This window comes from Cnephaeus nilssonii (genome assembly GCF_951640355.1).
Source record: "Cnephaeus nilssonii genome assembly, chromosome: 5".
Taxonomy (NCBI): Eukaryota; Metazoa; Chordata; class Mammalia; order Chiroptera; family Vespertilionidae; genus Cnephaeus; species Cnephaeus nilssonii.
The window spans coordinates 25,254,918-25,267,873 of NC_137076.1; the positions used below are offsets into that span (position 1 = coordinate 25,254,918).

The 12,956-nt window shown below is 52.1% G+C and overlaps 1 protein-coding gene across 9 annotated transcripts in view; it reads right to left on the reverse strand.

Moving 5' to 3' along the window:
* DNM2 (dynamin 2) overlaps window positions 1-12,956 on the reverse strand; it is an 82,536-nt gene that overhangs the window by 14,411 nt on the left and 55,169 nt on the right. For 3 of the 9 annotated variants that reach the window (XM_079770436.1, XM_079770433.1, XM_079770431.1), the window contains exons 10-14: window positions 12,488-12,626; window positions 10,052-10,138; window positions 7,636-7,706; window positions 4,255-4,306; window positions 3,374-3,385 (exon numbers count right to left, since the gene is read on the reverse strand). In XM_079770436.1, the coding sequence (XP_079626562.1) occupies window positions 3,374-3,385; window positions 4,255-4,306; window positions 7,636-7,706; window positions 10,052-10,138; window positions 12,488-12,626 (361 nt within the window). Of the gene's footprint in view, window positions 1-3,373; window positions 3,386-4,254; window positions 4,307-7,635; window positions 7,707-10,051; window positions 10,139-11,117; window positions 11,257-12,487; window positions 12,627-12,956 lie in introns of all 9 variants that reach the window. The other 6 variants (XM_079770439.1, XM_079770432.1, XM_079770438.1 and 3 more) reach the window with 3 other exon arrangements.

Consider the following 12,956-nt stretch of genomic DNA (forward strand, 5'->3'; position numbering starts at 1 on the left):
ACCCCCACAATGAAACAGTTCTTTTTTCCTTTTAGGAGCCAAGTGGCAGAGGCTCAACTCAGCCTTGACTCTGCTGCCTACTTTGTTGGCTCATCTGAGAGCAAACCAGGGCAGGTGCTCAGCGGGCACAGGTACCTGCTTTGACAGCTCCCACCCTGGGGCTCCCTTTCAGGGCATGAGGATGAAGGGATGCCTTCATCCAGAGCCCTGGGCGCATAGGTTTGAGCCCAGGGGACCTGCAGGGAATATGCCCCGTCGTCCCACTTTTCTCTGTCTGACACATTGGGCTGAGAGACCTCCTGGATGGGGGTCATCAGGCAGTGGCTGTCATTTGAGTGAGAGGCAGAACCCAGGCTGGTGCAGGGGACTCACCTGACAGCTATACACAGGCAGCCTGGGGGGCAATGCTCTCATGTTCCCTGGGCCATGGAGGCATGTGTGGGCCAGAGCCCCCCACCAATCTGGACTGGGGACCCCAGGGCAGCGGGAAGCATGTGGAGGCACAGGCAGAGCTGCCTGGGGCCAAGGCAGCAACAGACTATGCCTACCTGCAGAGAGTAGGCTGCAAGCGGCCACAAATAGCTGAGAAGAGCTGGTGGTGGGACTCCAGATAGGGGTGGGGCAGGAGCACCCTACATGGGGACTTGGGGGTGCTTCTGGGGCCCATATACCTTCCTAGTGGGTGGGTATCAGGATGGGCTGCATTCTGCCTACCCTGACCTGACCCCAGGCTAACCAAATCTCATCAGGGAGACCAACCCCCAACCCCTACTCCTCTTCGGGCTAGACTTAGGCTCTGAGCCTCGGAACATAAAGATGGAGGTGGCCACAGAGCGCTCAGAGACCCCTGCACCATGCAGAAGCCCCTGCCCAGGCTGGCGATGGCATGATATGCCAGCTGGAAGCCCTTGTTAAGGCCAAGGGCACAGACTTCTCCCTCCCTTGGATGACGAGACAGCATTTTGGAATCTTTTGTCCATCAGGAAGCAGGCAGTGACCTCTAACACCTGCCCAGCCACAGGCTGCCTGGTTGGCAAGGGGGCAGAGGCCATCAGCTCCAACAAGGTCATGGTATCCTCCCTCGCAGCAGGATGAGCAACTCACCCCAGTTTAGCACTAAAAGTCTCGAGTCCCAGGTAAAGCAGGAAAGTAGGTCACACTGAGGGCAAGGCTGGTCTCCAGACTCAGGTCCAAGGCCTTCCTGCTTTGGGACCCGGGAAGCAGCCCCTCTATCTGGTCACCACATCCAGCTGCCAAGCTTAGGGGCTCTGCTCATGCCTGCTCCTCTGCTCCCCAGGGGTCAGTAGGGCCTGCCCTGGGTTAGTCCAGGCCCACAGAGTGGGTGTTTCTAACCTTCAATTCAGTCATTGATTGAAGGAGGAAGAGGGGGATGGAAAGACAGGCTGTCAGTGTTCCTCAGATAAATCCTCCCATGAGGCCTCTGCACTCATGGGCCCAGCCTGTGCCCCAACCACCCTTTGGTGGCCTCACTTGCCTACAGGCCATGTGGCATGAGATGGGGGTCACGCCAGGAATGGTACATTTGAGTCTCAGGGCAGGAGGCTGCTAATCAGACCTGTAGAAGCCCCCGAGGTCCCTTCTCTCTCAAGCCATCCAGAGAGCTGCCTTCATGTGAATCCAACTGGGGTTAGGAACAGAACCCCACCATGGAAAGATGTAAGCTGTGGGTGGCAGACACAGGGGCTGAGCCTAAAGAAAAAGGAGTACCTGGGCCCCCTCATCCAAAAGCCAGATCTGTGCCCAGGGGGACTGGGCTTAAAACAATGGGGGATGGGAGCAGGATGGGCAGGAGAGACAGAGAGGCAGGTGGGGCTCCAGCGTACACAGCAATAGGCATGCCAGGGTGGAAGAAAGGACCACAGGGATAGCATGGGCAGCAGGCAAGAAGCAACACAGCTGGTGCCCACCAGCAGGGTGGGCCAGCCCCCTCCCAGGTAAGGGTTCCAGCCCCAGTTGCCCAGATAGGGATAGCAACCACAGCTGGGAGACCCGGGGACCAGCCATGCACAGGGCAGGGCTGGGCTTTGTGGGCAGGGGTCCGGTATCCAGCAGGAAAAGAATGACTAAACCTCTCAGGGTGTGGAAAGAAGCAGGCCCCTGGACTGTTTAGAGGCAAGAAATCATTCAAGTTCCAAAAGGGTTGGAGGTGACGGGAACAGGAGCCAAAGAAAATCCATTCCTCTTGCTCCCTCCACCCCCAAGCTCTGGCTCTTTCTGTATCTTCTGAGAGAATTCTAGGCCCTGGGCACAATTGAGGCCCTGGCACAGGATCAGCTCAGCTACTGGAAAGATCTTGGGGTCGAAGATCCATGCTAGAGGGGAGTGGGGCCCAGTGCCTCAGTGGCTGGTGGTGGGAGACCATACCGGAGAAGGAGGCTGTTGTTAGGGCTGGGGGCCCAGGCCTTGCTCTCCAAGGTGGACAGCTGGGGCTGAGCCAGTTGCCCAGAGGCAGGCACCTTGAAAAGAGCTCAACCCTCAGACTTAAGCAGCACCTGCTACCTGCTGGGCTGGGCCACACAAGGAGAGGAAGTATAACAACAGGGATGGCAAATACCACTTATGTGGGGGCCACACCCATCAACAAGTAGGAGCTGCCTGAAGTGCTGTGGTAAGAATTCTAGGTGCAATGGGCAAGAATGCTAGGATTAACAAGTGATGTCTGCCACGGGCAAAGGATAAGAGCCTAATCCATTGTGTATCTGCCATGGAGGCAGGATAGTGGCAGCATTCAGGAGTGAGTTCCCTGGTCCATTAGTCATGCCTGTCATGAACTGGAAATAAATTCTCCAGCCAGTTAGTCACATCTGCCATAGAATGGGGAGTGGTGGCATGCTTAGGAAAGAGTGCCAGGAATGGTTAGCAGGGTCTTCCATGGGCACAGGACAGGGGAGAGGCACAAGGGAAAGAGTGCTAGATCAATTAGTAATGTCTGCCATGAGCACAGGAAGGGGAAATTTTCCCCAGGGTGATGTCTGCACTGGGGACAAAGTGGTGGCAGTGGCAAGTTCCAGCAGAGCTTGAGCAAAATCTTCTGAGAAGGATGTGATAGAGGGAAAGGAGGGAGGGGTATTAGTCAAGTATTTGCCATCCCTGACCTACAGGAAACCAGGTCCACATGTTAGGAATGGGCTGGAGGGGGGCCTTCCACCAGGGCAGTGGTCAGGTTAGTCTGTGTAAGTCCGCTTATGCCCAGGACAACATGACATCAGACATAGGCTGTGGCACGGAGGTTTAGGTTAGCTTGATTGTTAGTAGTTTTTTTATTTTGAGGGGAAGGGAATGTTAAGGAGTGGGGGGTCTCCACCACCATGACATTCTCTAATGTTTGCTACCACACTAAGCGGGTACTTACCAAGATCTCCCCCTTTGAAAATGCAAAGTTAGGTAAATCAAAGAAGAGCAGGCAGAGAAAAAGAGACGTAAGGGACATGAGGGGACAGAGAAAAAGCAGGAAAGGCACACAAATGGGAAGAGAGAAGAGCAGAGAAAAAAACAGCAAAAGAAAAAAAATTACATGCTATTAATTATATTCATGGTGTTAATATTTAATTCATTATCATCTCCTGAAACAAAAAAGCAACAACATACGTATCAACAAGCACAAAAAAAATCATGCAGTGGTTACACCCTTCTTTTCCAGAGGGCTCGATAATCGTGCAAGATAAACAGCAGAGTCCCCACCCTCATCCCTGTGTGATGTGGAGAAGCAGGAGACACGGGCAGAAAGATGATGATTTTCCCAAAAACCCAAAAAACGAATAGTGGTAAATATAAAGCTGCTCTTATTTCATGGCTTCTGGCTGGGGTACAACATCAAGGTAGAAAACCCTGTGTGTGACTTACGGTTTTTCCACGGGTGGGGTCAAACCACCCCAGAACTCTTTTCACAATGCAGCCTCCCACAGGCTCCTAGTCCTTGGGGCCGAGAACCCAATGTGGCCACAGACACCACTGGTGATTGTGCTGCCCTGAGGGTCAAGTTCTAACCATGGCCTTGGATGTTCAGACAGGGACTCACAGGTGTATAAAATCTGCCTTGGCCCTGCCAGAGCTTTGGCTCTCAGACCAGTTTCCCGAAGCATCAAAAATTAAGTGGACTTAAGAGGCTGCAGGGTGAGGATCTGGTGGGGCATGCACACACCAGGTGCCATTGCAAGGCTCAGTGGTCCCTTAGTGCCCTCCCGCCCCCCCTCCCCCCGAGGGTAGAGCTGCGGGCCCTAGAAGGGTGGTTACCTGGTTGGGAATGGCTCTCTTCTTGTTCAGCTGTGTGCTCCTCTGCTGGGCACTAAAACCAAAGCACAGAGAGGCTCATGCAGGTGAGAAACTGCGAGGGACAGGGAGCAAGAGGCCCTCATGGCCCAGGTGGGGTTCTTTACCACATGAGGGGGCCAGTGACCAGTTAAGGGCAGAGTCAGAGAGAAACTGCCCTGCACACAAAGGGCTGCCTAAGGGAAAGAGCTCAGGTTCATGGAAGGAGGAAATGTATGGAGTTAAACTGAGGCTTCTAGGGCCTGATCTCTGTCACTCCTAAGAGCACCAGCTATTTCCAAAGTGACTGGGTACTGGAGCCTCCAAGAATGGGCATGAGGAGCTGGATTCCCAGGTGGCTCAAAGTTAGCCTTGATGGCTTCAGAGTAATCTGAGTGCTTAGGGGTCAAAACCCTGAGGCTTGCTCCCACTCTCAATTCCTACCCCTACCCCTAGCAGTACGTCCTAAGTAGCTCTGACCACGGTGTTGTCAGACCTGGGAGATCAGACCGTGGGACAGCTGCTTATCAATAAACATCACTCATCTTGGATGGCTCCTGCCCCAAACCAGAGGACAGTCAAGGTCCATAGGGCATGTTTCTACAAGGTCCCTTATTTATCTACAGTCCCAGATAGCTTTTCTTAATCTACCCTGTTTCCTGGCTAGTGCATGCTAGGAAATGATGAGTGCAGATGAAGGTCACGTATCTCGCACCTACTTAGCTCACTTGTTTGTCCTAATGTCATATCTTATCGTATTGCTTTAGCTGGAACTTTCAGATCAGTATGAGAAGGCAAACCATCCTATTTCATTCTTTTACTCACTGCCTCTGGGGTTTTACATTAAAGTTTAAGTTGGCTGTTGGATAAATTGAGTGTGTGTGTGTGTCTGTGTGTGTGTGTGTGTGTGTACACATGCAAAAAGGGAATAAGTTTCTGTTCCCTGATCAGTAAAAATTAAAATATTAAGAATGGAGGCAGAATTTTACCCAATAATTTTCCTAATGTTCAATGAGCTTATTACAGGGCGTTTGCTTTGGGTTTTAGTGTGGAAAGGGCCATGGGAAAGCAGCCCAGAACATCCAAGCAAAGAAGTTTGACCAAAAGTGTCTGAAGAAGACAGGACTGAGCTAAGTCACTCATGGCAGGGCCTGGGTGCTAGAGAGGCCCCAGATATGCTACTTCCTATGGGCTTTCTGGCTCCCTGCCTTTCCTGGCAGCCCACACGGCTGCACCTTTCCCTTACCTGCCCCCAATAAGAGACCTCCCCCACAGCCTGCAGGGCCCTCCTGGTGATGGGGCCTGGCCTCTCACCTTCACTTTGCGTTGGTCTCCCATGCTCCTGGCTTCTCGGCCTTCCGTCTCTAACGCTCTCTGGCGTACCCTGCCTGTCACCTGGCTGTCAGGACTTCCTTGGGAAGGTCTCTCCAGGACGCATCCCTTGGTCCCCTTTCCCACAACCCCTCACCTTCCTTTCCAACTTTCATTTTCTCTGTGACAATTTGCTCAATGACAATGTGTCCCCAGCCTGTGGTCTCTGAAGGGGCAAGTGCCAAGTCTGGCTAATTCACTGTCCTAGTCCAAAGGCCCTGAAACAGTGCTCCATGGTTGTTCAGTGGGACCCTGGGATATCCCACCTAGGACTGGGGCCCTGGTTTATACCTAGGCTGGGCGGAGCCTGGCACCCTGGGCCCCGCCCCCAGCTGTTCACACACCAGGGAAAAGGCACACAGCAGGCAATACCCACCAGGTCACCAGCTGCTCAGTATAGTAACAGCTGGGGGAGGTGGGAAGGCGCAGGAATCCAGAGGAAAGAGTGGAGTGGTCAAAGGAAAAACAGGAGAAATTGTGAGAAGGAACTGTGGATGAAGTGTGAGAAGCAGAGATATCAAGGTGAGAAAAACAGCAGCAAACCGAACAGGGAGGACCAGTGTTTTCAGCCTACATACAACTGGCTGCTGGGGATAAGAGCAGGAGGGTCTGCTCCCCAGGCTCCGAGAAACACCTGAGGGGTGGCCCATGGCCTGTGCCCCCCCAGCCCACTCCCAGCAGGGAATACTCAGCTGGGGCCTGAAGTTTATGATCATGCCCTTATTCACTCATTCTACTCACCTACCATGTGCCCAGCACAGAACAGCTATTCAATTAACTGTGTTGAGTGCATTGATAAATGTTACCTGGTAATTACTTAGCACAACAGAGAATCCCCCGACAGAAAGACCCTCTTGCTGCAGCCCTCTAGCCCAAGATTAGGCTCTAGCAGGCCCCTCCTCAAAGATGCCTCCCTGCACCCCCCAAGGTCAGGCCAGAAGGCCGCCCACTGAATTCCCATGGGCCCTATACAGTCCCCGCCCCAGCACTGACCACACTGTATCCTAACTGTCCAGGTGCACGTCTGTCCCTGGCATGGGACCTTCTTTTGAGGGTGGGGACCTGGGCCTATGCTTGCTCAATGCGGTGTCATAGGGCCTGGCACAGAGAGACAATATTTGCTAAATGATACAAGGGAGTTGGCTACCAATGGTCTGCTATGCTATGTGGCTCAGGCAACAAAACCTTTGTGAGCCACCAGAACAATCCATATGACACCCAAGCTTACTGAGAGGGGTAAAAGGGCTGAAGGAGTCAGTGGGAGATGCCTGAGACCACCAGCATTTATATCTACATCTTGCTGAAATCAGAGCTCCTTGGTCTAGCCCCTTATCTAGGTTCCATGGAAGGTTCTGGTTTTAAATCTACAGTGTATAAATGGAGTCCTAACCAGTTTGGCTCAGTGGATAGAGTGCCGGGCCTGCGGATGGAAGGGTCCCAGGTTCAATTCTGGTCAAGGGCACGTACCTCAGTTGCAGGCTCCTCCCGGCCTGGGCCCTGATCGGGCTTATGCAGGAGGCAACCAATCAATGTGTTTCCCTCACATCGGTCTTTCTCTCTGTCTTTCCCTCTCTCTTCCACTCTCTCTAAAAATCAATGGAAAAATATCCTCAGGTGAGGATTAAATATAAATAAAAAATAAATGGAAGCTGTGGCGATGCAGGGCAGCCCTGACCCATGAGACTCTATGAAAGCGCCAAGTGCACATGGAGTCTGGGAAAGCTGCACAGGAGCCTATGACAGGCTCTGAGAAGGGCCTCAGGCAAGGAAGCCCTGGAGGCTAGCCAGCCTTGTCCTTTCCTCGTGAATTTGACCCCAGGACTGCACTTTCTTCCTTTAACCTCTGGTGCCCTCATAGGAGATGCAGTGGGGACAATGGGGATGGTCCAGGCAACCTTCCAGACACTCTCACCCCAGGAGCCCTGACACAGAGGGAATCCCAACTGAGGGTGGACTGGTGCCAGCCCATCAGCCGCTGTACCCAACAGTACATACTTGGCAAATCCAATGAAGTCCTCGTGGTTTGTGTTGATGTAGGACTGCTCAATGTCAATGAGAAGAAGAATCTGAGGGAAAGCAGAAGCCCCTGTGAGTACACATGGTCCCCGGCATGACTTTCTGACTTTATAACAGTGTGAAAGTGGTAAGCATTCAGCAGAAACCATACTTTGGATTTTGATTTTGATCTTTTCCTGGGCTAGTGATATGTAACACAATACTCTCTTACGATGCTGGGCAGCAAGACCTAATTCCCAGTCACCCAAACGATCATGAGGGTCAACAACTGATACTCTACAGCAAGCATGTCAAACTCAAAGGTTAACACGGGCCAAATAAACAAGGCATGTGGCCCACGGGCCACAAGTTTGACATGCTTACTCTACAGTGCATTCACTGTATTAGATGATTTTGCCCAACTGTAGGCTCATTTAAGTGTTCTGAACATGTTTATGGTAGGTTAGGCCAAGCTATAATGTTCAAAGTTAGGTAAATTAAATGCATTTGCAGCTTACTTTATTTTCAACTTACCATGAGGTTATCAGGATGTAACCTCATCGTTACATCCTGATAAACTCATTGTAATCTGAGGAGCATCTGTATAGAGCCCAGCATGGCAGGCAGGGGCAGCGGACAAAGCACTTTTCACAAAGGAGTAGGGTGCGGGTGCAGAACCGCGCTGCTTCCCGGGCACAAGAACAGGGGCACATCTCCCCCCCAAAATACACCTGGGGTACATCTGTAGGGGGAAGGGAACACAGGTGCTTCCAGACGCCAGGGACTCACAACTAAGTAAGTTTGAGCCAAACAACCAGAGAGAGGCAGTCATGGTCATAGGCATAGCCTCTGGGGCTGACTACCTGGGCTGCAGGCTTGGCTCAGCCACTGTCTGGCTGTGTGACCCTGGGCCCCATGTTACCAAGTTGTGGAATAGGAGCACAAGAGGCCCACTTCAGAGTTAAATCATTCACAATATGTAAAGTCTTTAGCTAGCACCTGGCATTTCATAAGTGCTACATTTAAACAGCAAAGATAACCTGGCCAGGTGAGGACATTAAAATGAAACACACACACACCAGTGGGGATGTCATCAAAGATAAGGGATAGGCCCTTACACAGTACCCTGCCCCTTCCTATCACCTCACTGTGGCTCCAAGTCCTCAAGCATAAAACAGGCCAGGCAGTAGGTCAGACCTTATGGGGTTGTTGGAAAATTCTGGGGTGCTCCACTGTTGCTAGTTTTATAAAGCCTGAATCCCACTATCCCGGAGCCAGTGCATCAAGCCTAGCAGTGTCGACAGGGAGGCAACCAGGGGCTGTGGTGTGCATGGAAGGGACAGCAGCATCCTTGACGGCAACGACAACAAAACAAACTGGAATCTCTCAAGCTTTTGATACAGCTTCTAGGCTACAGAAGCTCTGAGGAAACAGGCACAGGTTGACAGGGGGATCCTCTGACGGACAAATGATCCAGTTTTCTCCATCAAGGTCAAGGGGAGAAGAACCATTCTATACAGGTGACATCACAACCAAATACAACACGTCGGCTTGTTTTGGTTCTGCCTTAAACAAACAGCTGCCAAGAGACCACAGTAGACAACTGAGGGAAAGTGACTAAGAGCAGGTGTTGGGGCATATGAAGGAGGAATGAAGGCCCTTAGCTCACATAGCAGGGAACAGGTGAGACTCTCACTGTGACTGCTTGGAGGAACCCACTCTCTGCCTTTGTGTGTGCTTGGATGGTCTCCACAGGAAAACTAAACCACCAAAAGCACCCTACTGTCCTCTGGCAGGCAAATAGATAAACAAGCTGTGGTCCACACATTCAGCGATCAAAAGCAACTAACGTCAGCCCGGCGGTGGCTCAGATGGCTGGAGTGTTATCCTGTACACCAAAGGGCTACAGATTCGATTCCTGGTCAAGGCACATACCTAGGTTGCGGGGGTACGAGAAGCAACCGAATGAAGTTTCTTTCACACCAATGTTTCTCTCTCTCCCCGCACCGTTCCTCTCTCTCTAAAATCAATAAAAAAAAATATCCCCAGGTGAGGATAAAAAAACAAACTTCAGATATACCACAAACAACAGGGATGAATCCCAAATATATTATGCTGAGAGAAGGAAGTCAGAATCAAAAAGCTATGTAGTACAGGAGACCATTCACAGAACATTCTGGAAAAAAGGGCAAAACCATAGGAACAGGAAGCAGCCAAGTGATTGCCAGGACCTGGGGGTCAGTGAGGGGTTGACGGCAAAAGGGCAAAGGATGAGAGTTCTGGAGGGGTGATAGAACCGTTCTATATTGTGATTGAGGTGGGGGTTATTGCATGCATTTGTCAAAACTCAAAATACTGTACACTCAAGATTTATTGCAAGTAAATTATACCTGAAAATTAAAACAAAAGCCAATACCTGGTCCTTGGTTCTCCCTTCCCGTTCTCGGATGTAGGTGGTGACAATTCGCTCTGTTTCCTCTCTCAACCGGGGGTAGGAGCTGAGCTGAGGGGAAAGCAGAGTGGCAGAATTGGCTGGGTCCTCATGGCATGGGAAGCAATGTGAACCACACAGAAAACACGGGGGAGGTGGGTGACATGAGGTGGGCCCACCGCATCCCCACTCCACTCCTGTCTCATAGCTGCTCCAGCTGGTAGACAAGGGGACAGTGGGGGGACGGTGGGCCAGAGAGAGTGACAGGGTCCCCATGCGCAAGCAAAGATGCTTTTTGAGAATGCAATTTAGAGTTGGAAAGTGGCAGAGAATGTGGGTGACAGCCATCCCCTCCCGCCCAGCACTAGGTGGGAGCCAGGACACTGATTATAATTAAAGCCACCAGTCACTGGGATGAGTGCCCTTGCCCAGCTCGTGAGCGCGTAGCGAGTGTTCTAAGATGGTGGGTTGGCATCTGGGTCATCTATCTCAGAGGGATCCCCTTGTAGAAAACTGTTCCTCATCATCTCATCTCTGGAACCCACTCCTCTAACACCCCCAGAGCTCCAGCCAAGCACATGAAGAACCACCTTCTGCAGTTTGGGTTAAGCTCAATTTTGAAGAAAATTGAGTTGGACAGTCAAAATCACCTGATGAAAACTCACTAAATGTCCCGTGACATAAGAACACGAAGATCTGCACATGGCAATGTTTTACTGCTTTGCTGACAGTTTGGAAAGCCCCTTTCTCTCAGGTCTCAGGAACGGGCACTGACTCTCATCCCCACTGCCTGCTGAGTAAATGCTTTTGGCAACATCAAAGGCCTCCCAGCCCCTTCAGTAGCCCAAACTGCAAAGGTGGCACACACGTGCGATGCAGCTCGCCCGATTTTGTCTGCCAATGCAAATTGAGATGTCGTTAAGTGACAACTGGCCTATGGAGAGGGGGTCCATCTGAGGCAGAGTCTCCCAGATGCACGGGTTAAGACTAACAACAGAGGGAGAAGATGGGGGACAGATGCGTAGGTGATAATAACAAAACCTTCTATTACCTTCTCAGCACACTTTTTAATGACCGTGGCCAGTTCTGAGACCACGAGATCAACACACTTCAAACTTGGCTCTTTGAGTTTTACAATCTGTTTTTTCACAATGGCTTCAAAGGCCATATCAGGGGTGAAGAGCCCCGTCCTGGGTCATGCGAAGGGCGGGACCAGTAGAAAGACACCCAGGGACAGTGCAGGCCACACACCCGGGATGGGGGGGGGGGGGGGAGAGGGAGAGAGAGAGGGGGAGAGAGAGAGAGAGAGAGAGAGGGAGAGAGAGAGAGGGAGAGAGAGAGAGAAACGAGAGTCAGTTGGTTAGTGACATGCATGGAGGAGTCTGTGCCCGCATTTGCCCCGGAAGCTGCTTCGGATCAAAGAGGCATCCTGGGTCCCAGGGGTGGACTTGGTCTGGGTTTAATTACGGAAGTGCTAAGGGTCAGCGTCTTCGGGCAGATGGCTATGGGTGTGGGGACGCTTTGTGTTTTCATTATCTGTGACAACGGGCTCCAGGATGACAATCTCCAACCCATCTGGGTTTCTTTCCCCTTCCTTTTCCAATCGAAGAAGCTTAAGAAGCAAATGTGGGCTTTTCCAGACTGAGAACAGAAGGCTCAAGCAGAAATCCTCTGCCTAGGAAGGCAGACCCAGAGCTCTATGGCCATCGTGGACGTGCAAGCACAAACTGCCCATCGAGAAGCGCTTCAGCTGCTTGGCCAAAGCATGCTGCCCTGGGAGCCAGGCCCATGTCTTGCTGGGGGGAGGCAGTGGCCCAAGCACATAGGCACTTGTGACCTAGTGGATCTGAGGACTGGCTACCTGGGGGAACAGCACTGCTCCTGGGGAAGGCAAGGGAACTAGAGGAGGCAGTTAGGAGCCGAGCCGACTTTGGGACCCGAGCACTCATTATACATTAGCGTTTGGGCCTTTTTTGGCACCCGGGGGACAGAAACATGACTGGCTCCAGGGAAGCCCAAGGGTGTCACTCAAGGAGGAGTGACAGCCAGGGAGGTTCAGGGAGCCATGCCTCCAGCAGCTGACACGGGGTCCCTCTCTGTTTCTCAGAAGGCAGCAAAGCGACAGCCCAATTCCATCAGACACATGCTAGGCTTGGTATCAGGGTCCCAGGGAGCCCTGCCCACCAGTATGGCCAGTTCTGGAGGCCTGATACCTCCCCCGTCCCCCCACCAGCTGCACCTAGGCCGACATGCCCCTGCCCCAGCCTCTGGGAAGATGCCACATTCTTGGAAACCAAGGCAATCTGTAGGCAGGGGGAAGGCACCATGGGGCAACGGCTGAAGCAGCACTGGGAGCCTGATACCAAAGCCCTGAACCCCCGTTTCCACGCGGCCAGGAGTCCCCTGCCGAGGGGCCAATACCTTACTGGTACACTGCCTAACTGTATTGATTAGCTCCTGGATAACCAGGTCGACACATTTCAGACAGGGCTCTTTCAGCTTGACGACCTGCTTTTTCACAATGGCCTCGAATGCCAGGTCCGGGGTGAAGAGCCCGGTCCTAAAACCATTCAAACCCAGGGGCAGGGGAGATAAGTCAGAGAAAAACAAAGCATGGTCAGCAATCTCACAGGTAGGGGCCGGGTTCCCACGAAAGAACCAAGGTCATGGCAAGTCTAGGGGTCAGATGCCTGTGTCCACTACCTGGAAACCCCAGGGCAACCTGAGGACCCCATGGTGATGTGAGACTGGATGACTGGAATGACTACTTTTGTTGGAATATAGAGGGGACCCAGGAGGCTCACAGGGAATCCAGAATGGGTTCAAACACTGGATTCCTGTAATCATGACTCAGATCTTGCTCCCCACCCCCACCCCGAGGGCAAATATG